Here is an 18,787-nt window from a genome sequence, read left to right as displayed (position 1 = left end):
TAGCATGACACAGACACAGCTTTATTTTACATACAAACAAGGAGCGTCTCTATTCTTCTTACGTGTATAGTCGCTAAAAAAATATCGTACACGAGATAAATTAAGTAATAGCGGGTTTCATTCGATTCAGGTAGGAGGAACGCCCTCGATGGTCCTTTGCCAGCCGCCTCCATATCCTCCTCCCCCACTGTAGCCCGCGTGGTGCTCAGAACCGGTGGCGTAAATCACTTCGTGGCCACCTCCGCCCTGCTGAGACACCAGCTTCTTCAGACCAATAATCGCGCTCAGAACTAACGCTATTTTTGCAGTTAACAGCGCTGTACCCGCTAGAAATGCAATTTTGCCATAGGCCAGCTGCGCCATCATTGCTAAAAGAAGTTGTCTTTATTAACATCCTGTAAACAGAAGATTCTATTGAATTTCTAGTCAATCTGGTAGCTTACCTCCCACTGCTAAAGCTCCCATCATTAGAGCACCATATCCTTTGTCCTTTTTCCTACGACCTGGAATAGAGAAATTAATTTCCTATTTTTTTATCTTGAATATAACGTTTAGATCATCCTCGAATAACGTACCTTGAAAGGTGTCTCCAGGTATAGTGAGCTTGACGCTTCTAGAGGCGATGTACTCGTGAAATTTGTTATCCAACATCTGGTCCAAGCTAAGCTCCGTCCCATTCTCATCCTTGAACGATCTATTGCTGCTTCTGGTCAACGCAGCAGGGTCCCTTCCGATCGACACGTATTCGTTCAACGCGTACACCGAGTCGTCCGTAATGGCCGCGTCTAAGATCTGCAAGGCTCTTCGCTTCAGACAATCGAACGCGTTCTTCTCGCTGGCGCATTTGTCGAACAGTTTCGTGTACTCGCTCTTGCTCAACGCCAGATCGAACAGCAGCACCAGGTATACAGCAAAGGTTACGTAACCGGTCCCGTTTCTTCTCATCGTGTCCTACGAATACGCGTGCGAATCGACAAACGCAAAGCTCGAGCTGATGCTCGAACCGTTCTACGTCGATCTAGATGACCGCTCGAAACGTCCTCGCGAACTAATTCGCATCGTCTCGCGGTGACTCCTTTTATAAGGGTGTTTCGCGTTTCTCCTACCAGCTGGTCCCTGCGACGTTGACTAACACCTGATCCTACGCGCTGTTTCACGCCTCCTCCCACGGAGGGAGGGACTTCTGAACCAAAACAATGCCGTACAGCCCCGTGGGCAAGTATCCCTCTGACCCCGTTGCCAATTGAAGCCGAAATCCTCGCGGAAGAACCCGCAAACGGGAATTAACGGCCGCGTTTAACGAGAATCAACCTAACCACCGTGCAAAGTCATTTCCTTTTGATTGATGTACAACTCCGTTCCCAGGTATTATCTAGATCAAGACTTTTCGCGCGGTTGGAATTTAATTTCGGTTAAAAAAGTGTTTCGTGTTATGAGTGGATTGAAATTTATGAAATGAGAGTCAAATGTTAGGAGAATTAGTGGAATAGTGATTTCTCGTGTTGTTGGTTTATAATTGAACATAGTTGCGATACGTTTCGCAGCGAAAGCTCATTTGCTTTCGTTGAAAATCGTCGTGGGTTAGGCGGTAAACTCGTTTGGTAAACGATATTGTTGTAATTGTACCAGAGTCTGTCTATCTTTTGGCAAATTAATGGTTGTCAGTTTATTTAACGTCGCTCGTCGAGATACTGTTAATCCGACACGGATTGCGGACCGTAACGCGCCACATCCGACGAACGGCCGGAACAATTACGCGCGCAACAAAATTTTTATATTAACAAATGTCCACCGTTCACGGTCGTTCGAGCTGCAGCCTGAAAAATCCAGGACACTCGTCTCCGCGTTTATCGCCCCTCCTTGCCCGCCGATTCGTCGCTTCATCCGCGTGGCCAGCCAGCAAACGTAATTACCCTACTTCTCCTACCCCCAAAGTCTTTTAAACAGGCTTATCGCGGGTACTCGCAAAAACTAAAATTTCAACGTTTCCGCACCGACTTTCTGCAAGATTGTTGCCTCCAAAAACCGAACCACTCGCGATTTTTTTCAATCTCGTTGATCACCTTGAGTAACTGATGGCCATCGTACCCTACTTCGCGTTGGAGAACATTAATCGAAACGATTGATAGCCATCGACCAAGTGAGAATCGAGTGAAGTGTTTCTAGAAAAGTTTAATCCTTTCAGAAGAGAAGTAGCATGTGTATTAACTTTATCTACCCATCGTATTTTATTTATTAATTTTTTTATATTTGAATTTTCAGGTCGAGGTACATCGTACGGCCTGGCACAAGCGAAGAAAATTGCTAGCGTCGAAGGCTAGGCACAGTGACGAATTTCATATCGATGGAAGAGGACGAACCGTTACGTCGTAACGAATACAACGTCACGCACGTTCGATCAAGGCAGCCAAGTGCAGAAATAGCCTGAAATAGCGACGAGGAATAGTCGCGAAGCCGCGTCCCGTGAAACGGTGGCGGAAAACGAGCAACTTTTACGGTCGACTGTCGTCCGTCCCGATATAATGTATGTTCCCGCGTTCATGGTCACACTTGACATAAGGAGACGCGAGCACGTGGTGGAGGAGATGCATCAGCGTTCACGGGACCGTGAATGCTATTACCTTTACGAGCAAAAGCGTTTCCCGGACGCGTTGCGCCTCCTCCCCTCGAGGAAGTCGATGGTACAGTTACGCGACACGATAATGAGCTGGGACCAACGACTTCGCGGGGGAGTGAAGACTGTCTGGGTCGGTTTTTAAGATTATCGTCGATGGGAACGCGTGAAAACGACAGTGAAGTTTGTTGGTACTCGTCCAGGATAGGGTCGACGAAGGTACGTTCGTGTTGGTATCCGACGACGATCATTGACTCGACCTAGAATCTGAGTGAACTCGGAAAATGAGGTTTAATTGCAGCAATTAATTACTTATGGTAGATATCCGAAGTTGGACGGCGATGAGGAATGAAAATTCTGTGTAGAAGTGAAACAGGGTCAGTAAAAAATAGGTATGAGTTATTGTTTCTTATACTGGAGGTTTAATTAGATACTCAATAGAGTTTTTTCTACATTCTACAGCAGAGATATTGTGATATTGGATACACGTACTCTAAAGGCAATTGAGGATTTCAAGTGGAATTCCATCTCGTCAATGTGAGGAATCGTACATTTCGAGAAGCCGCATGAATTACAAACTACTCTTTGGGTTACGGTCAAGGAGAAGCAGTTAGAGTAAAAATACTCGTTGCGATATCAATCGCAGTGGAACAAGCCACAGGCATTCCTATTAGCTGTTCTTCGTCCAAGCGAAATTCTTTCCGCTGCGTTTGCTTTTCCCCGCTTCCGGCGCGTTATCGTAAACGTCGACGACCTCTCGAATCACGTGCTGACTGTACGGCTCGAATTCGCCGCTCTGGAACACCCTGTAGGGCCTGTGATGGAAATTATGGTGCTCGTAGTAAGGAAACCCACCGATCGGTTGTTGCTGTTCGTACGTATGAAAGCCACCGCCTGGATAAGGCGTGGGTGTATTCGAGAGCATGGAGTTCCATCCCAGAAGACCGCTGATTAACAGAGCTATCTTCGTTAGCAACAGCGCTTTTTTCGTGAGCAACAGCAAGAAGCCGAACAACAGTGGAATGAGAGAGGCCAAATTGAACTTGAAGCCTAGAAGGAAAGGTATCAGCAGGTGCCTCATCATTTGCCTTCCTGAAAAGAAGAAAGTTGTACGACAGGATTTAAACGCGACGGCAATCGAGTTTGATAGCCTCGTTGCTCAAAAATAGAAGCAGGAAAACGTCGAGACGCTGGGAACTATTAATAGAAACGAGACGCGGCTGATTTATCGTCCAGTAACCCGGTATCTATGAATTGCGAATTATCCCGGAAGTGTAAAAAATTAGCTGAGGCCTCCACGCGTAAATGGCCTTGACCGTGCTGCGCGCTGGAGGAGTTTCATTGAAGCAGCTCGCGCCTCAGCGAGGATGCGAACCCTGGAGAACGGTGGGTTCGTTTCCACGCTGACTTCGAGGTTCATCGAACGCACGCGATCTAATAGAGAATCAGCTTGAGACCGACCTGGACCAGCTTGTCGATCGGCGAAAGCCGTCGATCTCTCGTTCATCACGAATTCCAGGATCCCATTCCCGTTTAACATCGGTCCAGCTTGCAATTGAAGTCCTGGATACACTTTATCCAAGTTCCACTTGAAACTCCTGCGTTCTATCAGCTTGGTCGCCGCCTTCACGATGTTTCCAAAGTCCTTCGGGTCGTAATCCCAATCCACCAGTTCTCTACCATAGCCATCCGCCCTTTCGAGGTGTACTTCTCCAAAATCTAGATTATCCTCGTGATTGAACGATTGGAGAGCGCTCAGAGCACCACGATTCACGCATTCTAGAGTGCTGATCTCTTTTCTGGCTAGACAGGCACCAAATGCCTCGTTGAAGCTCGTCGGATGGTCGTTGCTCAGAATCGATTCCTCAGTCGGCTCCAGGATCACCGTGATCCCAGTGGAGACCAGGAGCAACAGGCACATGCCTCTTAATTCGCGCCTCATGACGATCAGACCGGTTCCACGAATGGGAATAAACACGAAGAAGATCGGGGTGAAAGTTGCCGGTGTTTTCGTGTATGCTCCACCGCGATGAAAGTTCCCTGGACGTTAATTAAGCCGATCAGTCCACTCTGGGGAAGAGAATTCACGATCCGACTAATTTTTCGTACGCCGCAGCTTTGACATCGATTTTCACCACGTGCAGTTTTTAATTGAGGACGAAAGTCGTCAAGGATATTCGCGAATGGAGATACACCGGTTCTCCAGAAGTACTTCCGTTGCCAGGAAGGTGCTACACATTTTCCCTATAATTTTCACGATTTTCACCGAAAAAAGACGCAGCTCGTGATTTTTGTTCCAAGATGGGGCACACGTAGATCGAAAGTATCCACAGGAAAGTACAGAGGGAAGGCGGTCGCGTTCTGAAACAATACTGTTGATCCAGCAGCCACGATCAGCCGCCTATATAGGCGTCAAGGGAGCGTTCACACACGACGGAACAATCGGTTTCACTTGGCGGATCTTGCGAACAGCGAAAGTACGTCTGGCTCTTTTCGTTTCGTACGTGAGACACGGTTCCTCGATACACCGGATGCACTCGAGCAGGTCAATTTCAGGAGCCTCCGGTCGGCGAGCCTCGTTAGCTTGTCAGAACGTCCGAACGGGGAGTAACGAAGAGAAATTCGTGCACGGACGCACTCGAATAATGGCAAGAAGCGTACGATACATTTTCATTGGGAAACGCGTTTCAGTTGACACAGCTCGATACCACGGAAGAGACCAGACTAGTACGATAAATAGCGATACGTGTTAACGCAATATGGGTTAATTAGCACGCTCGAAGAGGTGCGAGCAAGAAATTTAGAACGCCATGGGAGAACGAGGAGCGAAATGGGTGAGAAGTGGGTCATAGAGAGAGAGATATACTGTGGTCTCGTATAAAATTAAGATTTATTTATAAATAGTTCGATAAGTTACATGACGCCCCGTCAGGGTGCGATATAAATAATCAGTAGATGATCAATGGTGGCCCTCTGTACAAGGTGCTGACTACGAGTCGATCGCGTTTCGACCCAGGATCTCCGACTGAGATCGCACGGATACATCGACCCCTACGCGGTCGAGGGTGCGCGACTGCTACCACTCTGTGCACTGTCTTAAACAAAATCTGTCTGGCATCTCGATGCTTATGTCACTGGTCGCGATCGTAGTCCCGCGGTAGATCGTCCGGACGACACCAAGCATTGAGAACGTCGCGAACAGTCAATCGGTCAATCGGTCACAGTTCGTCACGTTCAGTCACTGGTCACGCGCAACAAAACTGTATATACTGTCTCAATGAAAACTAACATAAATTGTCCAAGCGGTGTACGATCAGTCCAGTCGATGTCAAGTGAAAACGTCCATCAGGTCGATCGCACACGAAGCGTCGTGGCCCACGAGTGATCGAGTCGCGTAGCCCTCGAATGATCGTAATCGGCTGACCGATCACTTTGGCGAACGAAGGTAGAGAGTTGAAACGAAGTGACTAACGCCGCTGAAACTACTCGGATGGCTTGTACGCGTTGTACGCGAGGTCAGAGCCCGCCGATCTCGCCCAGCCGTGGTGGTCGTGGTGTTCCTCGTGGCCGTACGAGTGCACGGGGTGAGCCACCACCTCGTAGCTTTGGTTCTTGTTCGCCAGGAGTTTCTGAAGACCAATAATGGCGCTGATGATCAGAGCGATCTTGCCAATGGCGAGGGCCTTCAGTGCGAGGAGAGCCAAGCCACCAAGAGCGATGGGGATCAACGCTGCAGCTTTCAGTTTGAGAAGCAACAGGATCGGTAACAGAGATTTCACGATCTTCTTCTTCTTGCCACGAGCTGAAATGAGATTACAAACGGCGATTAGGTTGATCACTTTTAAAGATAGTTTATTTTTTATTCGCGATGCTAGCGAGTTTTACCTTCGTCGAACGAGCGAGAGACTTCCTCAGGAAGACTCAACTCAACGGTGTGAGTAGACAGGAATTTTGAGGCTCTATCAGCGATGGCTTCGTCGATGGCAGCTTCTTTGGCTCCAATCTCCGTTGGCAGGGTACTTTCGATATCGTTCAACGACCTGGCATTGTCAGCACGGCTGGAAAGTAAAATCCTTCTATGAATCCCGTTCGAATCGAATGAATCGATCCCAGGATCGATCCACTTCATTCATCCTAACACCTCCTCCGCGAGCCCCTTCACTTTCCTCCGTACCTGTTCTTAGCCTCCTCAGTCTGCACGATCTTGAATCCGTCCACGACTTCGATGTCCGCGGACCTCGCTGCCCTGTCGACGAATCGCAACGCCCTCATCTTCAAGCACACAGAGATATCCTGCTCTCCAGAGCATGACGCGTACACGTCCAACGCCTCCTCGAGCATGGAGGGTTGATGCGCGGCGTCTTGGCTCGCGGGGGCGGCCAGCGCGCAAGCAGCGAGCAACGCGGCGATTACTACGAACTTGATCATCTCTCTTGGGGTGGTTTTGGCGCACTCCGTGGTCACCAAAGCTGGATGAATCCAAATCGACGTGTGCGTGTGTGTATGCGTGATGCACGATCCCTTGCTACGATGCTCCTCGCGACACGAGCGGAACTACTGCGGCGATCGTATCGACACTGCCCGAAAGAATCACGATTGCTGCCTTTTATCCTCGTCGCGAAAGGGGCCCGCGTACGTTTTTGAAATTTTGATGGCCCCCACCGAGAACGGGTCCCCGCCTGACGCTGGGTTACAACCCATACGAGCTATTGGTTCTCCTCCGGGCGTGCGTCCCGTGCTTCTCTGTCGCCAGCGTCTCTCCCGTTTAAGCGGCACTCGCGAGCGAGCACGGTCCTTCTCGCTTCTCTCCTCTCTGGCTCGGACCAGCCCTGACGTTCTCTGCGCACACGCGCGCACACCAACGATTCGCCATCGATAGAGGGGGAAAAGGGGCAGAGGAAATTGCTTGGGAGACACTTGCCCTCGAGACTTTTCCGGCTGAGGAGATTCCGGTACTTTGATTACAGGGTCGAGGTTTCTTCTTTGGGTGAATCGTTGGTATAGTCGTTCATCGTGGATGCTGGGATGAGCCAATGGTAGGTGGAAATTAATCTTGTTTCGTAATAAGTGATTACGAGGAAAGAGAGTTTATTGTACGAACGAGGAATGCACAGAATCTATAGAAAGAGCGTGAGGTAACGTCGCGCCTTTGTTGCACCTGTTGCATCACTTGTGCAGCTTCTTGTTTCTGAAGAGGAATGAATGCTTCCCTGTGCTTAATGTTTGTTTAGTGGCAGGTTTTAATTCGAAGGAAAGCTGCGTGGTATAGATATTTTAAGCGTGTCAGATCAAATCGACGTCCTAACACTTTCAGTGTTAAGTGAGCGCTTGGTTTATTTGTGACGAGAGAAGGATGGACCGTGGATTATCTCGTTGGTGGTAATTACATTGGCACACCGTGGTGTTTAGTTGTATGGACGGACGTTTAGCTGGATTGATTGCAGAGGCGCGATAATGTTTTTGGCAAATGATAACGTTGGCTCGTAGAATTCGGTTACTTTCTCGTTCTAGGATACCGTACTTGTTTCCGGAGAGAGACGAGCAAGGTGTATTTAGAAATCGAATATTCAGGGTCAATGAGATTCACGGGGGTTCGCTGGTGCTAAGAACGCGGCTGTAATGGATGCGCGTGGCGTTGTCTCAAAAATCGTTCTATAAATATACCGTCGAAACGAGTCACTCTCCCGTTAAAAATCGTCCCAGAGCGATGTTTCGCGGATTGCTCGTGAATATTGAAATTTAATCGCGACCACGATCACCGCGTCGAGATGCAAGTTGCTCGTAGGATAATTCGTGGTCGAGGAATTCCTTGATGGAAATGGCGAACTTTCACGACCTTAGTTTTCGAGATTCAGGATGCAAGGATGAATCGGAATCGCGGAGGATCGAGCGATAACCGTTGCGATTTCGCTTTCAACAGGCCGTATAATACCGCGCATTATGTGGAGGATACTTCAATCTCACGCCTCCGCAACTTTCTTCGCCACGATGCGACCTCCTATCGGCCGGTTCGCACGCACTTCGCTCGCTAATTCGTACACCTCGCCTACTCGACATTCCATCGGTTCAAATCGACCATTGAAAGGCGAAATCGATCAGCTCCTTGGAAGTCAATCGTTTGGTCTTCTCAGAATTTTCTTCGTAGTTGGTCTCCTCATACTCGACAGTGTACGACAGACATAAAAATATAGACGCGCACATTTTGCAATATCTATTTCCTTCGATTAAGTTCGCGATAGTGTAAATTTGCTTGGGAATTAATGGTTCATAAATCACGCTTCAGTCCTATTTTTTATATCCTCGGTTTACAGCGCTATAATTCTCGAATCGCCTCTATACGTTGGTACTAAAACTTGTGGAATTTACTGAGACTAGAAATCATCTTCTTTTATCGTCTAAATGGGTTATTTCAGTTTGAAATTCGAACGAACTTTGAGAGCTTTTCACGCTAACTGTAATCGGTGATTAAATCCCGCATTCCAGCGCGTATCTCACTCCCTTCTTATCCCCATTCGGGTGGTTCAGCATCCCATTCATTGACGAATCTAACCGTGAATAACGACAGGTTACGATCGGTCTGCTTGAAATTAATGTATTCGTGCGACTGTCGCGCGTATACGGTTTAACGGTTTTCCATGGAATGTCTGCAGTGCGTGGACGAGTTGGGTCCGCGCCAGACCTCCTCAAGGAGAACAGCGAGCCGCGCCTCGACGTGACCCCGAAGACGTATCGCCTAGAAAAATGTTACGGAGAAGGAAAAGATGAGAGGGCAGACTGGACGGAGCTGAGAGTCGCGACGCTACCCGATCGTCGCGACTTTCTCCGTCATCGAGCATCCTCTAACGCGTTCCTTCTTCACAATGTACCGTGCACAATACCACCATTCTATACGCGATCGTTATTTGGGTACGAATTTTGCTGAGACACGATCAAGTTCGATTTCAATCCGCGGACAGAAAGCAAGGAATGTGCTCTTGCAGAGGGAAAATTAATGAAGCACTATCGTACGTGAAATGAAACGAACGGTAATAAGAGAGGTCTGAACGATAACGGGTTTAATACTTGTGTGACGCAATAAACGTTTCCTCGTACATTTTCTACAAATATCCATTTTGCGCTCGCACTCCTCTCGTTAGAAACTGGCCGACCGCCGCACACTCTGACACATCGATCTTCAGCCAGCTTAGCTAGCGCGGCGCAAACGAGTTCTGCCATCAACCACTTGGTAAAACGAAAGTGTCTGCAAACATCGCGAGAGGCACCGTGCCGAGGCAGAACGACCAGGCCAGGCGCAAAGAGAGGAATAAGACAGAAACGCGCGGACGCTACATCCCGCCAAAGAAAGACTTTCACTTTATCTCCATCCGACGTCCGTCAATTTCGATTCCGTTTATTTTTCTTTTTCGACCAAGATACGAGCCTCTCATCGACCGTACGATCGTGCGACCAACCGATCGTCGAATCGTGTCACGAACACGCGTGCGACGCGTGACACCCCTCCTGGTTACTTCCACCCTTCAGTAGACTGTGGCTAATGGACGCCTGTTCGCGTGGATCAAAACGCTAATCCTGCTGGTAGAACCAGGCAGGCTGCGAGCAGCGGCTGGTAATGGAACACTTTCCTCTCGACGACGCCGGCGAGAGTGAACTCGCCTCAGGATCGAGGTCAGGTCAAGGCCCCCACGAAGTCAGGCCTCGAGCTGCTCGTTTCTTCCCTTTTCCTCTGGCTTCTATTTCTTCCTCTTCTCTTTCTTCGCACCTCAACCCTGTGAACGCGGAAAGTTTTACTCGATACTAGTGTTATGGGAGCCATCGCAGCGTTTGTTGTCGGCTGATGCTCGAGAATAGATGGATTTCGCGATACACCTGTTGGAAGATTAATTCCGGGTGAAACTCGAGTGAATTGTAGAGCTGTGTGAATGGAGTTCGCGTGGAATGAAATTAACAGTTTGACGGAGAGATATTGCGTTCGATTGGCGTGATTCTGTAGAGAGGATCTCCACGGTTTTTGGCTATGAATGGAACTATAGATAGAGGAGGAAAAGTAGTTCACGATTCGGAGACATGTCTGGCAAGACTGAATGAACGCAATTCACGCATATCCGATTCCACGCTGTTGACTCGATGTTTCCTCTACCTAAAAGAGAGAAAAAAATACGAACACTTGCCAGTGGCAGAAAAAAGAAAGGAACGCAACTTTCCATATATGTCAGTCGCATGAATGAACGAATCGTCGTCCCCCTTTTTCTACGTTAACAAAATTCATGATACTGATATCGAGTAACGAACAACAGCACTATAAACGTACAATTTGCATGTCGAATTTATTTTCGCCAAGATAACCAATTTTTTCCCGTACAATTAAATGTAATGAAACGAAAAATTACAAACGACCATGCGTTTGATATCCAAGTGACAATAAATACTTCCAGTGCCATATGTACACACGTGTAACTAACGATATCTAACATCCTCTTCTAATGCCTTCAACATCCTCAATTAGGAACAATAATACATAATTACTCGTGATGCTCAACTCTGGTCCCTAATCTACTGTAACGAAGGAAGCCTCGTGGGACGCGCGGTGTGGGAAGTCGCCGCGTAAAAGAGGTGAGCGAGTCGTGCGCTCCCGAGGCGACTTTTGGAAGCGTCTAGAAGGGCCAAGGCTTCATCTCGAGAACGGGACCACCTGACCCGAGACGCGCTCGAGGATCGATGAACCTCGCTGCCGCCACGAGCCAGAGGAGGAAGAGATCGATCGACGGATCGTAGCGAGAAGAGGAGCGGGCCAGGTGGCCTGCGGGTAGCAGGGGAGGGGGAGGGCGAAAGAGAGACACGGCTTTTTCCTCGAGATGGTAGAGAGTGTTAGGCTCACGCTGAAAAGACACGGCGCGGATGCTGACTGGCCTGGTCGGCCTGCTCGGCCTGGTTTACTTCTCGAACGTGCGTCTGGCTCGCTGGTGCGCGCGAGCGCGCCTCGTACGCCATGGTTCCAGGTCCCGGGCAAGTGCGTAAGGTGCTCGCGCGTTTCCAGTATGTAGGTAACGCGACTCTACTCCAACTTCGTCTCCTCTCTGTCTTTTTCGCCGCGCAGACGAGGAAGAAGACGGAAGTGATCGCGCTCTCCTGGCCTGCATCGAGGGCCACGGGTGCGATATCGTGTCCCAGCGATCGTGTCGCGGCTCGTTTCATTGAGCGTTACTTTCAATGAGGCCTGCGACACGCGGATGGTCTCTCTGTTTGCTATCGGGTACGACGAACGTCGGGGAAACGAGACGTTTTCATTAGGCGCGACAGGTGTGCGAGAGGATAAAGCAAGAAGAAGCCAGAGTCGTTGGTACGAACATGTTGGTCTTACAATATATTTCCATATCTATAAATATACATGGCTACCTGGCAGCTCCGCGCAGAACAATAAATACTGAGGATGAGACGATCGAATGGTCGCTCGCGTCGATCGTTCGGTGGAGGGTGACGCGGTCGCGTAGAAAGACGGCAGGGAGAAATGGGAGAAGGAGTCGCGAAGTTGGGGCGGATGAACGATCGAGAAGGAAAGCGACATCCGGCGAGGATCACGCTGGTGCCTCGTGAAAGCGAAGTCTAACGAGATTGAAAATACGTCTCGCGGCGGTTCCCCTGTTTTTCCTATGTAGACGACGGCTTGTAGGCGGAGTAGGCGAGGTCGTGACTCGATCTCGCCCATCCGCTGGATCCGTGGCCCCCGGCTACTTGAACGACTTCGTGCCCGTGATCTCCGCCTCCTGACACCAGCTTCTTCAACCCGATAATGGACGCCAACACCAGAGCGAGTTTGCTGACGATTAGAGCCTTGCCAGCTAGAAGTGCCAGCGCTCCAAGGGCCAATGGTACCAGGGTACCACCGATCAACAGCGGAATGGCGAGGAGACCACCCATTTTGTTCTTCTTCTTGCGACCTGCACAGAAAATCGAGCACTATTTAATCGAACGAAGTCAAAGCGCCAACCACGAAGTGATGAAACGTGGAAAACAATTCCATGGGCTGCGAAAGGGGGAAAAGAGTGGGCCATACGGTCTACTGGACCGGGAAATCGGAACCGGAAACTTTCTTTTTTCGGATGACCGCTCTAACGAATTGACACGGTCAAGTTTGCGGGAATTAGCGGATTCTAACACCGTGGACAGATGATTAGCGACAGATTCTTACCTTCCTCCGCGAGGCTCCGCTGTAGCTCTTCCACGTTAGGCAGTTTCAGCTTCAACGTGTGACTCTGGAAGAATTTCACCACCTTGTCGAGGATCATGGTGTTCAGCGCGTCCTCCTTGTCGTCTAAAGCCCTTGGCAGGCTGGCCTCGATCTCCTGAAGCGATTTCGGTGCTTCCTCCGCGTTGGGGACCGCGTCCTCTTGAACGAACGTGACACCATCGGCGACGTTCAATTGGGCGCTCCTAGACACCCTGTCAATGGCGGACAACAGCCTCACTTTTAAACAGGGGCTCATCTCCTGGTCCGCGCACTCCTTGTAAATCTGATACATCTGTCGAAGGTCTCCGAACACGTTGCTGGTTCCCGTAGACCTCGCAGTCTGCTCGTCAATGGAGTTAGTCGCGGGATTGGTCTCGGCTGATCTCGCGGAAACAGCTGCCAATAGTAGAGTCAGGTACACGGAACAGTGAATCAAGTGCCTCATCTTGTACAATTTGGTGAGCCTGGAGACCAAAAAACTTAGGACATCGAACGAGAAGAGAGCAGGGAAATCGTCGAAGTAGAGGCTACACACCTATCAAAGGGGAATTTACCACGCGATCCTATGCGAATAGAAAAGGAACGGAGCTACCTCTGGATCCGTTGCTGGTTACTATTTTGGCTACTCCTGGAGCCGTTCCTTCCGACGCCTTGGTCCGCGCGAGATGCGTGCGTACAGAGAGCACTGTAACTGGACTGTCCGGAAGCCCTGCCCTAGCTCTATATATCTGGTCAGGTATACCTCCGTGGCTGGCGATATTCTCCCCACCGTGATGCCACGGCGCGTACGCACACCACCATTGTGGGAGCATTTTCATTGCCAAGGATCACCTGAGACCGCTAGCGTCTCGCGAACCACCTGGGGGATCACGGTAGAGAGCAGAATTCCTCTCCTGAGCACCACGGAATTCGCGTCCCACCTCTTTCCTCTGTCTCGCTCTGCTCTTCTCGGACACCCCACCAAGCCTGCGAGCCCGATAAAACCGACGATTCCGGCGAATCGTTTCGCTACTCACGGCCGAAGCGCCGTCCTCGCCCTTGTCGCTCGACTCGACTCGTCCTCGGCCCGCGGACCGGTCCAACCAGATCGCTGCCAGCGTTTCTGCCAGGCGGATACGCGGAAGTTCGTTGGTACGAGCTGGCCACGTGTCGCGATCGCGGCCAAGTCCTTTTGTTGCGGTTTTCACCGGGTGTTATCGGCGTATCTCGATATGCCTGAAATCGAAAGCGAGGAAATGGAGGTTGATCGACCAGATCGACTTCACGGAACGGACTCTGCCCAGATACGACGTTGCATTAATGAACAGTCGTGGTAGCGGAATACGTACACTCTCGTCCATGAGCCTTTCTTAAATAACCCATAAATTTCATAGTAATACACATGTACATTTTATTGAACTTTCGACTCTCTCGCACCATATAAAGCTTAGAAACCTGATTTTTTTTTTTTAATAAAAATCAAGCATATTTGACGATATTAATATAGAAGAGTGTATAGAGATCTTTACAAATTGCTCATCGCTTACTCAAAGAGTAATATTTCTGTGAGACTCGCGAGTCTCCAGTGGCTTATGGTCGCCAGTGTATAACTCAGCGTGGTGTATTCCACATTTATGACACGAATAAAAATAGAAACGTAGCGATGTTTATTAATGCGGACCGTTAGCTCATTGCCGTGGTATCAGCCGTCCCGGTTAGCCGGTAACCAGCGCTCGCTTTTCCCTCTTATCCTGCGCGATGCCTCGGATCCTTGCCATTTTCGTCCTGCCCGATAGCGGCGGTGCCAGGTAACTGGGTCGCGCCAAGTGAAAACGCGTTTACACGTAGATACGCGCGTAGGCCTGTCGGCCACGTCGGAGGGGGTATCGTTCTCTTAATGTTCGGGTTCACGGGCGCAGTGAAGCATCGGAAAGCAGCGAGGCAAGACTGAAATTTCGGTGGGGAAGTTGGCCCTGTTCCGCCACGGTTTCTACGCCTCGTTCTCTCCATCTTCGCCGTCCCTCCCACGCTCGAACCGCCTCGTTTCGATGAATCAGCCGCGGTTCGATGATTCGAAGGAGACGCACGTTCCTCTTAGGCAACTGAAATCGAGGAGTCGCCGGAACTCGACGGCGTTACGTCGCCACAGAGATTTCTCGGTCACGTACGTGCCGTGAAAATGATCTTGGTACACGGCGAAAGCGAGGTGGTGCTCTCGCGAGCGCCACCTTGACATTGACAGTGGGACCACGGCCATTTCCGGCTGTCGACTCACCGCGTTCCTTGCACGCTGCGAGACCGGTGATTTTCTGCATCGCGATCCTCGTTGATGAAACCTCGTCACGCGTCACTTCCTCGCAAATGGAACCGCCGTGTTAGCCTCGCCCCGGTCGATGAATACGTCGAGACTCGTACGCTCTTCACGCGTGAAGACTTACCGTCCGCTATTGTAGTCGGTATGCGGGCTAGCGGTTGGAAGTTCGCGGTGCATCCGGTTCTTCTTGATTCGAAGTAGCTGCGCGGCTAATTGAGGGTGTTCCGCGAACGTAGCCACGTTTTACGAGCCATTAAACGGCCATTGGACGAAGCTGGGTCAGTAGCGGCACGGTCGACTGAATGGTTTGACATCCTAAGTTTCGCCATTATTTACGACGGGGTTTCCAGGAATTAGCGTCGAGTCGCTCGATTATTATCGGACGGAAGTAATGAGAAGTCGGCGCACGGTTTTTCGAAGCGTAATGGGACTCCGTGTTTTCGAAAACGAGCAACGCAATTGGGTTACGTGGAGGTATAATACTTTCTATTGGAATCCCCTAGCGTCGTGGTCTTGTTTACGCGCAGCTCATTAAGTCGTATCTGGTTCAGGTATCAATGGATGCACCAGCGCGTTCCTATACTACATACTTTCACTCGTTTTCATAAATATCAGAGGCACGAAAGCTTCGCGATGTGTACTCCGCGTGTGTAACGGGACTCCTTTTTCTCTCTGGATGGTTCGATCCGGTCCCGGCGCTCCTCCTAAGTGCAAGTGTGCACGCGTCTGTAAATCGATGATACGCGACGATGCGCGTGCCTGAGGGGGTTGTGCGTTCACCGCATTCTCACACTGACACGTATGCGGACGTTTTTCTTTTTGGGAAAAAGCGCATCGCGCCGTCTCGCCATCTCTTTATTACAAAGAACAAAATATCCAGGTAGTAACAAAATAGCACACGGTCGGAGTGAATAAAAATTAAATAAATACTAAGGTCGTGTGTTAGACGCAGCGAGAATAAATAACAATGCTTCGAGAGTTATACTATACATGGAACGAGTATCTCGCGGAGGTACTGGTTCGTCGTTGAACAGAAGAAAAGACGAGGAGAAGGAGAAGGATACAAGAGAAAGAAAAGGAAGAAGAAGAAATAACAGAACGATGAAACGAGTGAGGGAAAAAAATGGTCAGGTATCATCGCAGGATGGAACAATAAATACACGTAGGATAAAGAGTACAAGAAGTGACGAGGAAATGGAAGAATTAGGAGAACGAAAGGGAAGAGGCGTTCAGAAAACGTCGAAGAGGAGGAAAGTGAGGAATGTCGAAGGGCGAAAAAACTTTCTACGAGATTTCATCTTCATGCTTGTGGTTGAGGCTGATGAGCGCGATAGGCTAGCTGGTGCGCGTCCTGAGGTAGACTCCTGGCCCAACCGTGGCCACTGCTGCCCGAATAACCGCCGCCATAGTCCGCGCCACCGCCACCGTAACCACCGTGGCCGTCGTCGTGGCTGACTACGTGACTGCTGCTGTGGTGAGGATGCGACACCACCTCGTACGTCACGTGTTTTCCTCCGCTCGAGCTGAGCAACTTCTTCAGTCCGATTATGGCGGAGATTACGAGGGCGATTTTGCCCACGAGGAGGGCTTTGCCAGCGATCGCGGCGATCGCGCCGAGGGCCAAGGGCAGGAGGGCTGCAGCCTTCAGGGCCAGGGCCATCAGCAACGGTCCGAGGATCTTCTGAGCTTTCTCTGCAACAGAATTTGACGATCGTTAAGCGAACCAAGTGTGGTAACGGTAACGTCTCGTCGCGTTTTGTGGGTTAATCGAGGTGCCGCACGCTTGATACGATTGTGGTAACGTCGCGGGAAATTCCGTAGCACACTTCACCAAGAAAAGAACAGTTGCGTTTGTATCTATTCTTTAACGATTCGTACTCATTCGCACTATTTTACGGTTTACTTTACTGTTTTGTCAATCGAGTGGTATTCGTTAATTCGCTAAGGAATTTCAAAGTCTCGTGACGAGGGAGAGATGATATTTATCCTTGCAATTTCGTAAGCAAGAAGCCCGTGGACAGATCGTTCAGAAGCAGTCACCGTTTTATGGCTAATTTTCTGGTCAGCCGCGCAGAGCAGTTCAACGTAGCGTGTCTGTGTGTTCTCACCGATTTACATGAACAACAATAGACACAGGGGACGTTTTACGCGAGCACGAGGCGATCCGTCGTTCTAAATAGCATCGAAAGCTTCCCACGGGGCGGCTGGTGGCTCTTTCTCGAAGGAACGCGACCCGACCTTTCTCAGGAGGACGGTTGGCTGGAGGGATCTCGAAGTAGAATAGGCGAAGGTCAAGGCGACGTACTCCGTGCGCGATGGAAAGTATGTCAAAAATCTCACGCGGCGAGATCTCGATAGGTCTATCTGTATCTTTCCCCCTCCCTCTATCATTGGTTCGCGGGTAATCATCTCCCCCATCGCTGGAGCCGTTCCAAAGGGAAGCGGAACCAGTTCCTCAGTGGGTCAACGTCTCGCGGTTCGCTCCTTGGCATCGTCATCGTCGTCGTCGTTGGATAGAGCCGATTACGAGCCTCAGGAGTCGATATGGGTGAATCCCGGTCACCTGTTCCGCTGTCGCCACATTAATTGCTCAAGAGGCAATTAGCTGGTCGCGTGACACGCGGTTGAACCGTTCTATATCCGCGATTAATATCACCTGAGCAAGGTGTACTCGCGATTGTCAGGATCCAATCCTTTTTTTTGGCGGTGTAGATCAATGTGATTACGTTAATCGATACTCACTCTTCTTGCCACGACTTTCTACAGCGTTGTCAGTGAAGTCCTCGAAGCTTCGACCAGCAGATTCGATGGCACCAAGAATGTCAGTGCCTTTGAGATCGACTTTGACCGTGTGCGTCCTCAGGAACCTTCCCAGGCGATCGAACAGGAGGGTATCCAGGTCGCTAGACTCGATTGATCTACAAAAGCACGCGATACGCTAAATAAATCGCCAGATCCATCGAGTATTCTATGGAACGACAGCAATGTCTCGATCGAAATTCCTTTATGCGTGCGTATAACGTAAACGTAACCAACCTAGGTGCACCTTCCTCAGCGTTCGACGTCTTGACCACGGTGATGCCATCCGACAGCGTGATATCATCCTTATCAGAGAGCATCTTGTCCACGTACGAGAATACTTTGTACTTGATACAGTTCATCGACTCCTTCTTGAGACAGTCGCTGTAGATCGTCGCCATCAGGTCGTTGTCGTTTCCTGGCTTGTCGTTGGCCGGTAGCGCGGCGGCCAGGACCGGAAGTAGCCACAGGACGGTCACAATATACTTGGCCATGTTCCTCGATACGTTCCCGGCGACGGAAGCAACGGATTGAAGTGAAAATTGAAGTAGAAACGAACGAGAACCGAATCACCACCGTGCGTTTAATGCGAGTACAGTTGCGTCAAGGCGTTGTGTATCCACGATACGTAACGCGCGGTGATGCGTCGTAGCCGGTGCACGTTGAAGAGGACGCCAGGACGAGCGTCGATCGAACTCGTGTGTTACATCCAAAAGAGGTTGCTTTGCTTTTATACCGAAGTATCGCACGAGGGGAGACCTCGTGGTCGCACAGGCCACCGAGAGTTCGCGTTCGCTTACCACGCGCAGTTTCTCTCTCTATCTCTTTCTCCCTCATTCCCGATCCCCCCTATGTC

At 50.0% G+C, this 18,787-nt stretch overlaps 5 protein-coding genes across 5 annotated transcripts; all 5 read right to left on the bottom strand.

The window, feature by feature from the left end:
• Window positions 1–126: 126 nt before the first annotated feature.
• Window positions 127–945, bottom strand: LOC143428028 (uncharacterized). Its single transcript, XM_076902602.1, has 3 exons — window positions 576–945; window positions 444–503; window positions 127–368 (listed from the first exon to the last, which is right to left on the bottom strand). The coding sequence occupies exons 1-3, from the start codon at window positions 943–945 to the stop codon at window positions 127–129; spliced, it is 672 nt and encodes a 223-aa protein (XP_076758717.1).
• Window positions 946–3,284: 2,339 nt separating this feature from the next.
• LOC143428026 (uncharacterized) lies at window positions 3,285–4,556 on the bottom strand. Its single transcript, XM_076902600.1, has 2 exons — window positions 4,076–4,556; window positions 3,285–3,706 (listed from the first exon to the last, which is right to left on the bottom strand). The coding sequence occupies exons 1-2, from the start codon at window positions 4,554–4,556 to the stop codon at window positions 3,285–3,287; spliced, it is 903 nt and encodes a 300-aa protein (XP_076758715.1).
• A 1,540-nt stretch (window positions 4,557–6,096) lies between these two features.
• Osi9 (DUF1676 domain-containing protein Osi9) lies at window positions 6,097–7,042 on the bottom strand. Its single transcript, XM_076902601.1, has 3 exons — window positions 6,789–7,042; window positions 6,500–6,672; window positions 6,097–6,416 (listed from the first exon to the last, which is right to left on the bottom strand). The coding sequence occupies exons 1-3, from the start codon at window positions 7,040–7,042 to the stop codon at window positions 6,097–6,099; spliced, it is 747 nt and encodes a 248-aa protein (XP_076758716.1).
• Window positions 7,043–12,259: 5,217 nt separating this feature from the next.
• LOC143428387 (uncharacterized) lies at window positions 12,260–13,284 on the bottom strand. The gene is made up of 2 exons (XM_076903203.1): window positions 12,801–13,284; window positions 12,260–12,549 (listed from the first exon to the last, which is right to left on the bottom strand). The coding sequence occupies exons 1-2, from the start codon at window positions 13,282–13,284 to the stop codon at window positions 12,260–12,262; spliced, it is 774 nt and encodes a 257-aa protein (XP_076759318.1).
• Window positions 13,285–16,432: 3,148 nt separating this feature from the next.
• LOC143428276 (uncharacterized) lies at window positions 16,433–18,425 on the bottom strand. The gene is made up of 3 exons (XM_076903008.1): window positions 18,169–18,425; window positions 17,875–18,050; window positions 16,433–16,824 (listed from the first exon to the last, which is right to left on the bottom strand). Exons 1-3 carry the CDS (start codon window positions 18,423–18,425, stop codon window positions 16,433–16,435), a joined length of 825 nt encoding a protein of 274 aa, XP_076759123.1.
• Between the last annotated feature and the right edge of the window lie 362 nt (window positions 18,426–18,787).

Source organism: Xylocopa sonorina, chromosome 10, assembly GCF_050948175.1.
Source record: "Xylocopa sonorina isolate GNS202 chromosome 10, iyXylSono1_principal, whole genome shotgun sequence".
Lineage (NCBI taxonomy): Eukaryota > Metazoa > Arthropoda > Insecta > Hymenoptera > Apidae > Xylocopa > Xylocopa sonorina.
Note: the sequence above shows the minus strand (reverse complement) of the source record. Positions and strands in the feature narration are given on the sequence as shown.

Bases quoted from the DNA above. Each gene is read 5' to 3' on its own strand.
- LOC143428028 (XM_076902602.1), bottom strand. From the start codon at position 945: ATGAGAAGAAACGGGACCGGTTACGTAACCTTTGCTGTATACCTGGTG. The intron at 504-575 runs GTACGTTATTCG...TCTCTATTCCAG, and splicing joins ACCTGGAGACACCTTTCAAG to GTCGTAGGAAAAAGGACAAA. The intron at 369-443 runs GTAAGCTACCAG...AACTTCTTTTAG, and splicing joins GGGAGCTTTAGCAGTGGGAG to CAATGATGGCGCAGCTGGCC.
- LOC143428026 (XM_076902600.1), bottom strand. From the start codon at position 4,556: ATGAGGCGCGAATTAAGAGGCATGTGCCTGTTGCTCCTGGTCTCCACT. The intron at 3,707-4,075 runs GTCGGTCTCAAG...TCTTCTTTTCAG, and splicing joins CGATCGACAAGCTGGTCCAG to GAAGGCAAATGATGAGGCAC.
- Osi9 (XM_076902601.1), bottom strand. From the start codon at position 7,042: ATGATCAAGTTCGTAGTAATCGCCGCGTTGCTCGCTGCTTGCGCGCTG. The intron at 6,673-6,788 runs GTACGGAGGAAA...TTTACTTTCCAG, and splicing joins ACTGAGGAGGCTAAGAACAG to CCGTGCTGACAATGCCAGGT. The intron at 6,417-6,499 runs GTAAAACTCGCT...ATCTCATTTCAG, and splicing joins CTCTCGCTCGTTCGACGAAG to CTCGTGGCAAGAAGAAGAAG.
- LOC143428387 (XM_076903203.1), bottom strand. From the start codon at position 13,284: ATGAGGCACTTGATTCACTGTTCCGTGTACCTGACTCTACTATTGGCA. The intron at 12,550-12,800 runs GTAAGAATCTGT...TTTTCTGTGCAG, and splicing joins GCGGAGCCTCGCGGAGGAAG to GTCGCAAGAAGAAGAACAAA.
- LOC143428276 (XM_076903008.1), bottom strand. From the start codon at position 18,425: ATGGCCAAGTATATTGTGACCGTCCTGTGGCTACTTCCGGTCCTGGCC. The intron at 18,051-18,168 runs GTTGGTTACGTT...GTGCTTTTGTAG, and splicing joins GCTGAGGAAGGTGCACCTAG to ATCAATCGAGTCTAGCGACC. The intron at 16,825-17,874 runs GTGAGTATCGAT...ATTCTGTTGCAG, and splicing joins AGAAAGTCGTGGCAAGAAGA to AGAAAGCTCAGAAGATCCTC.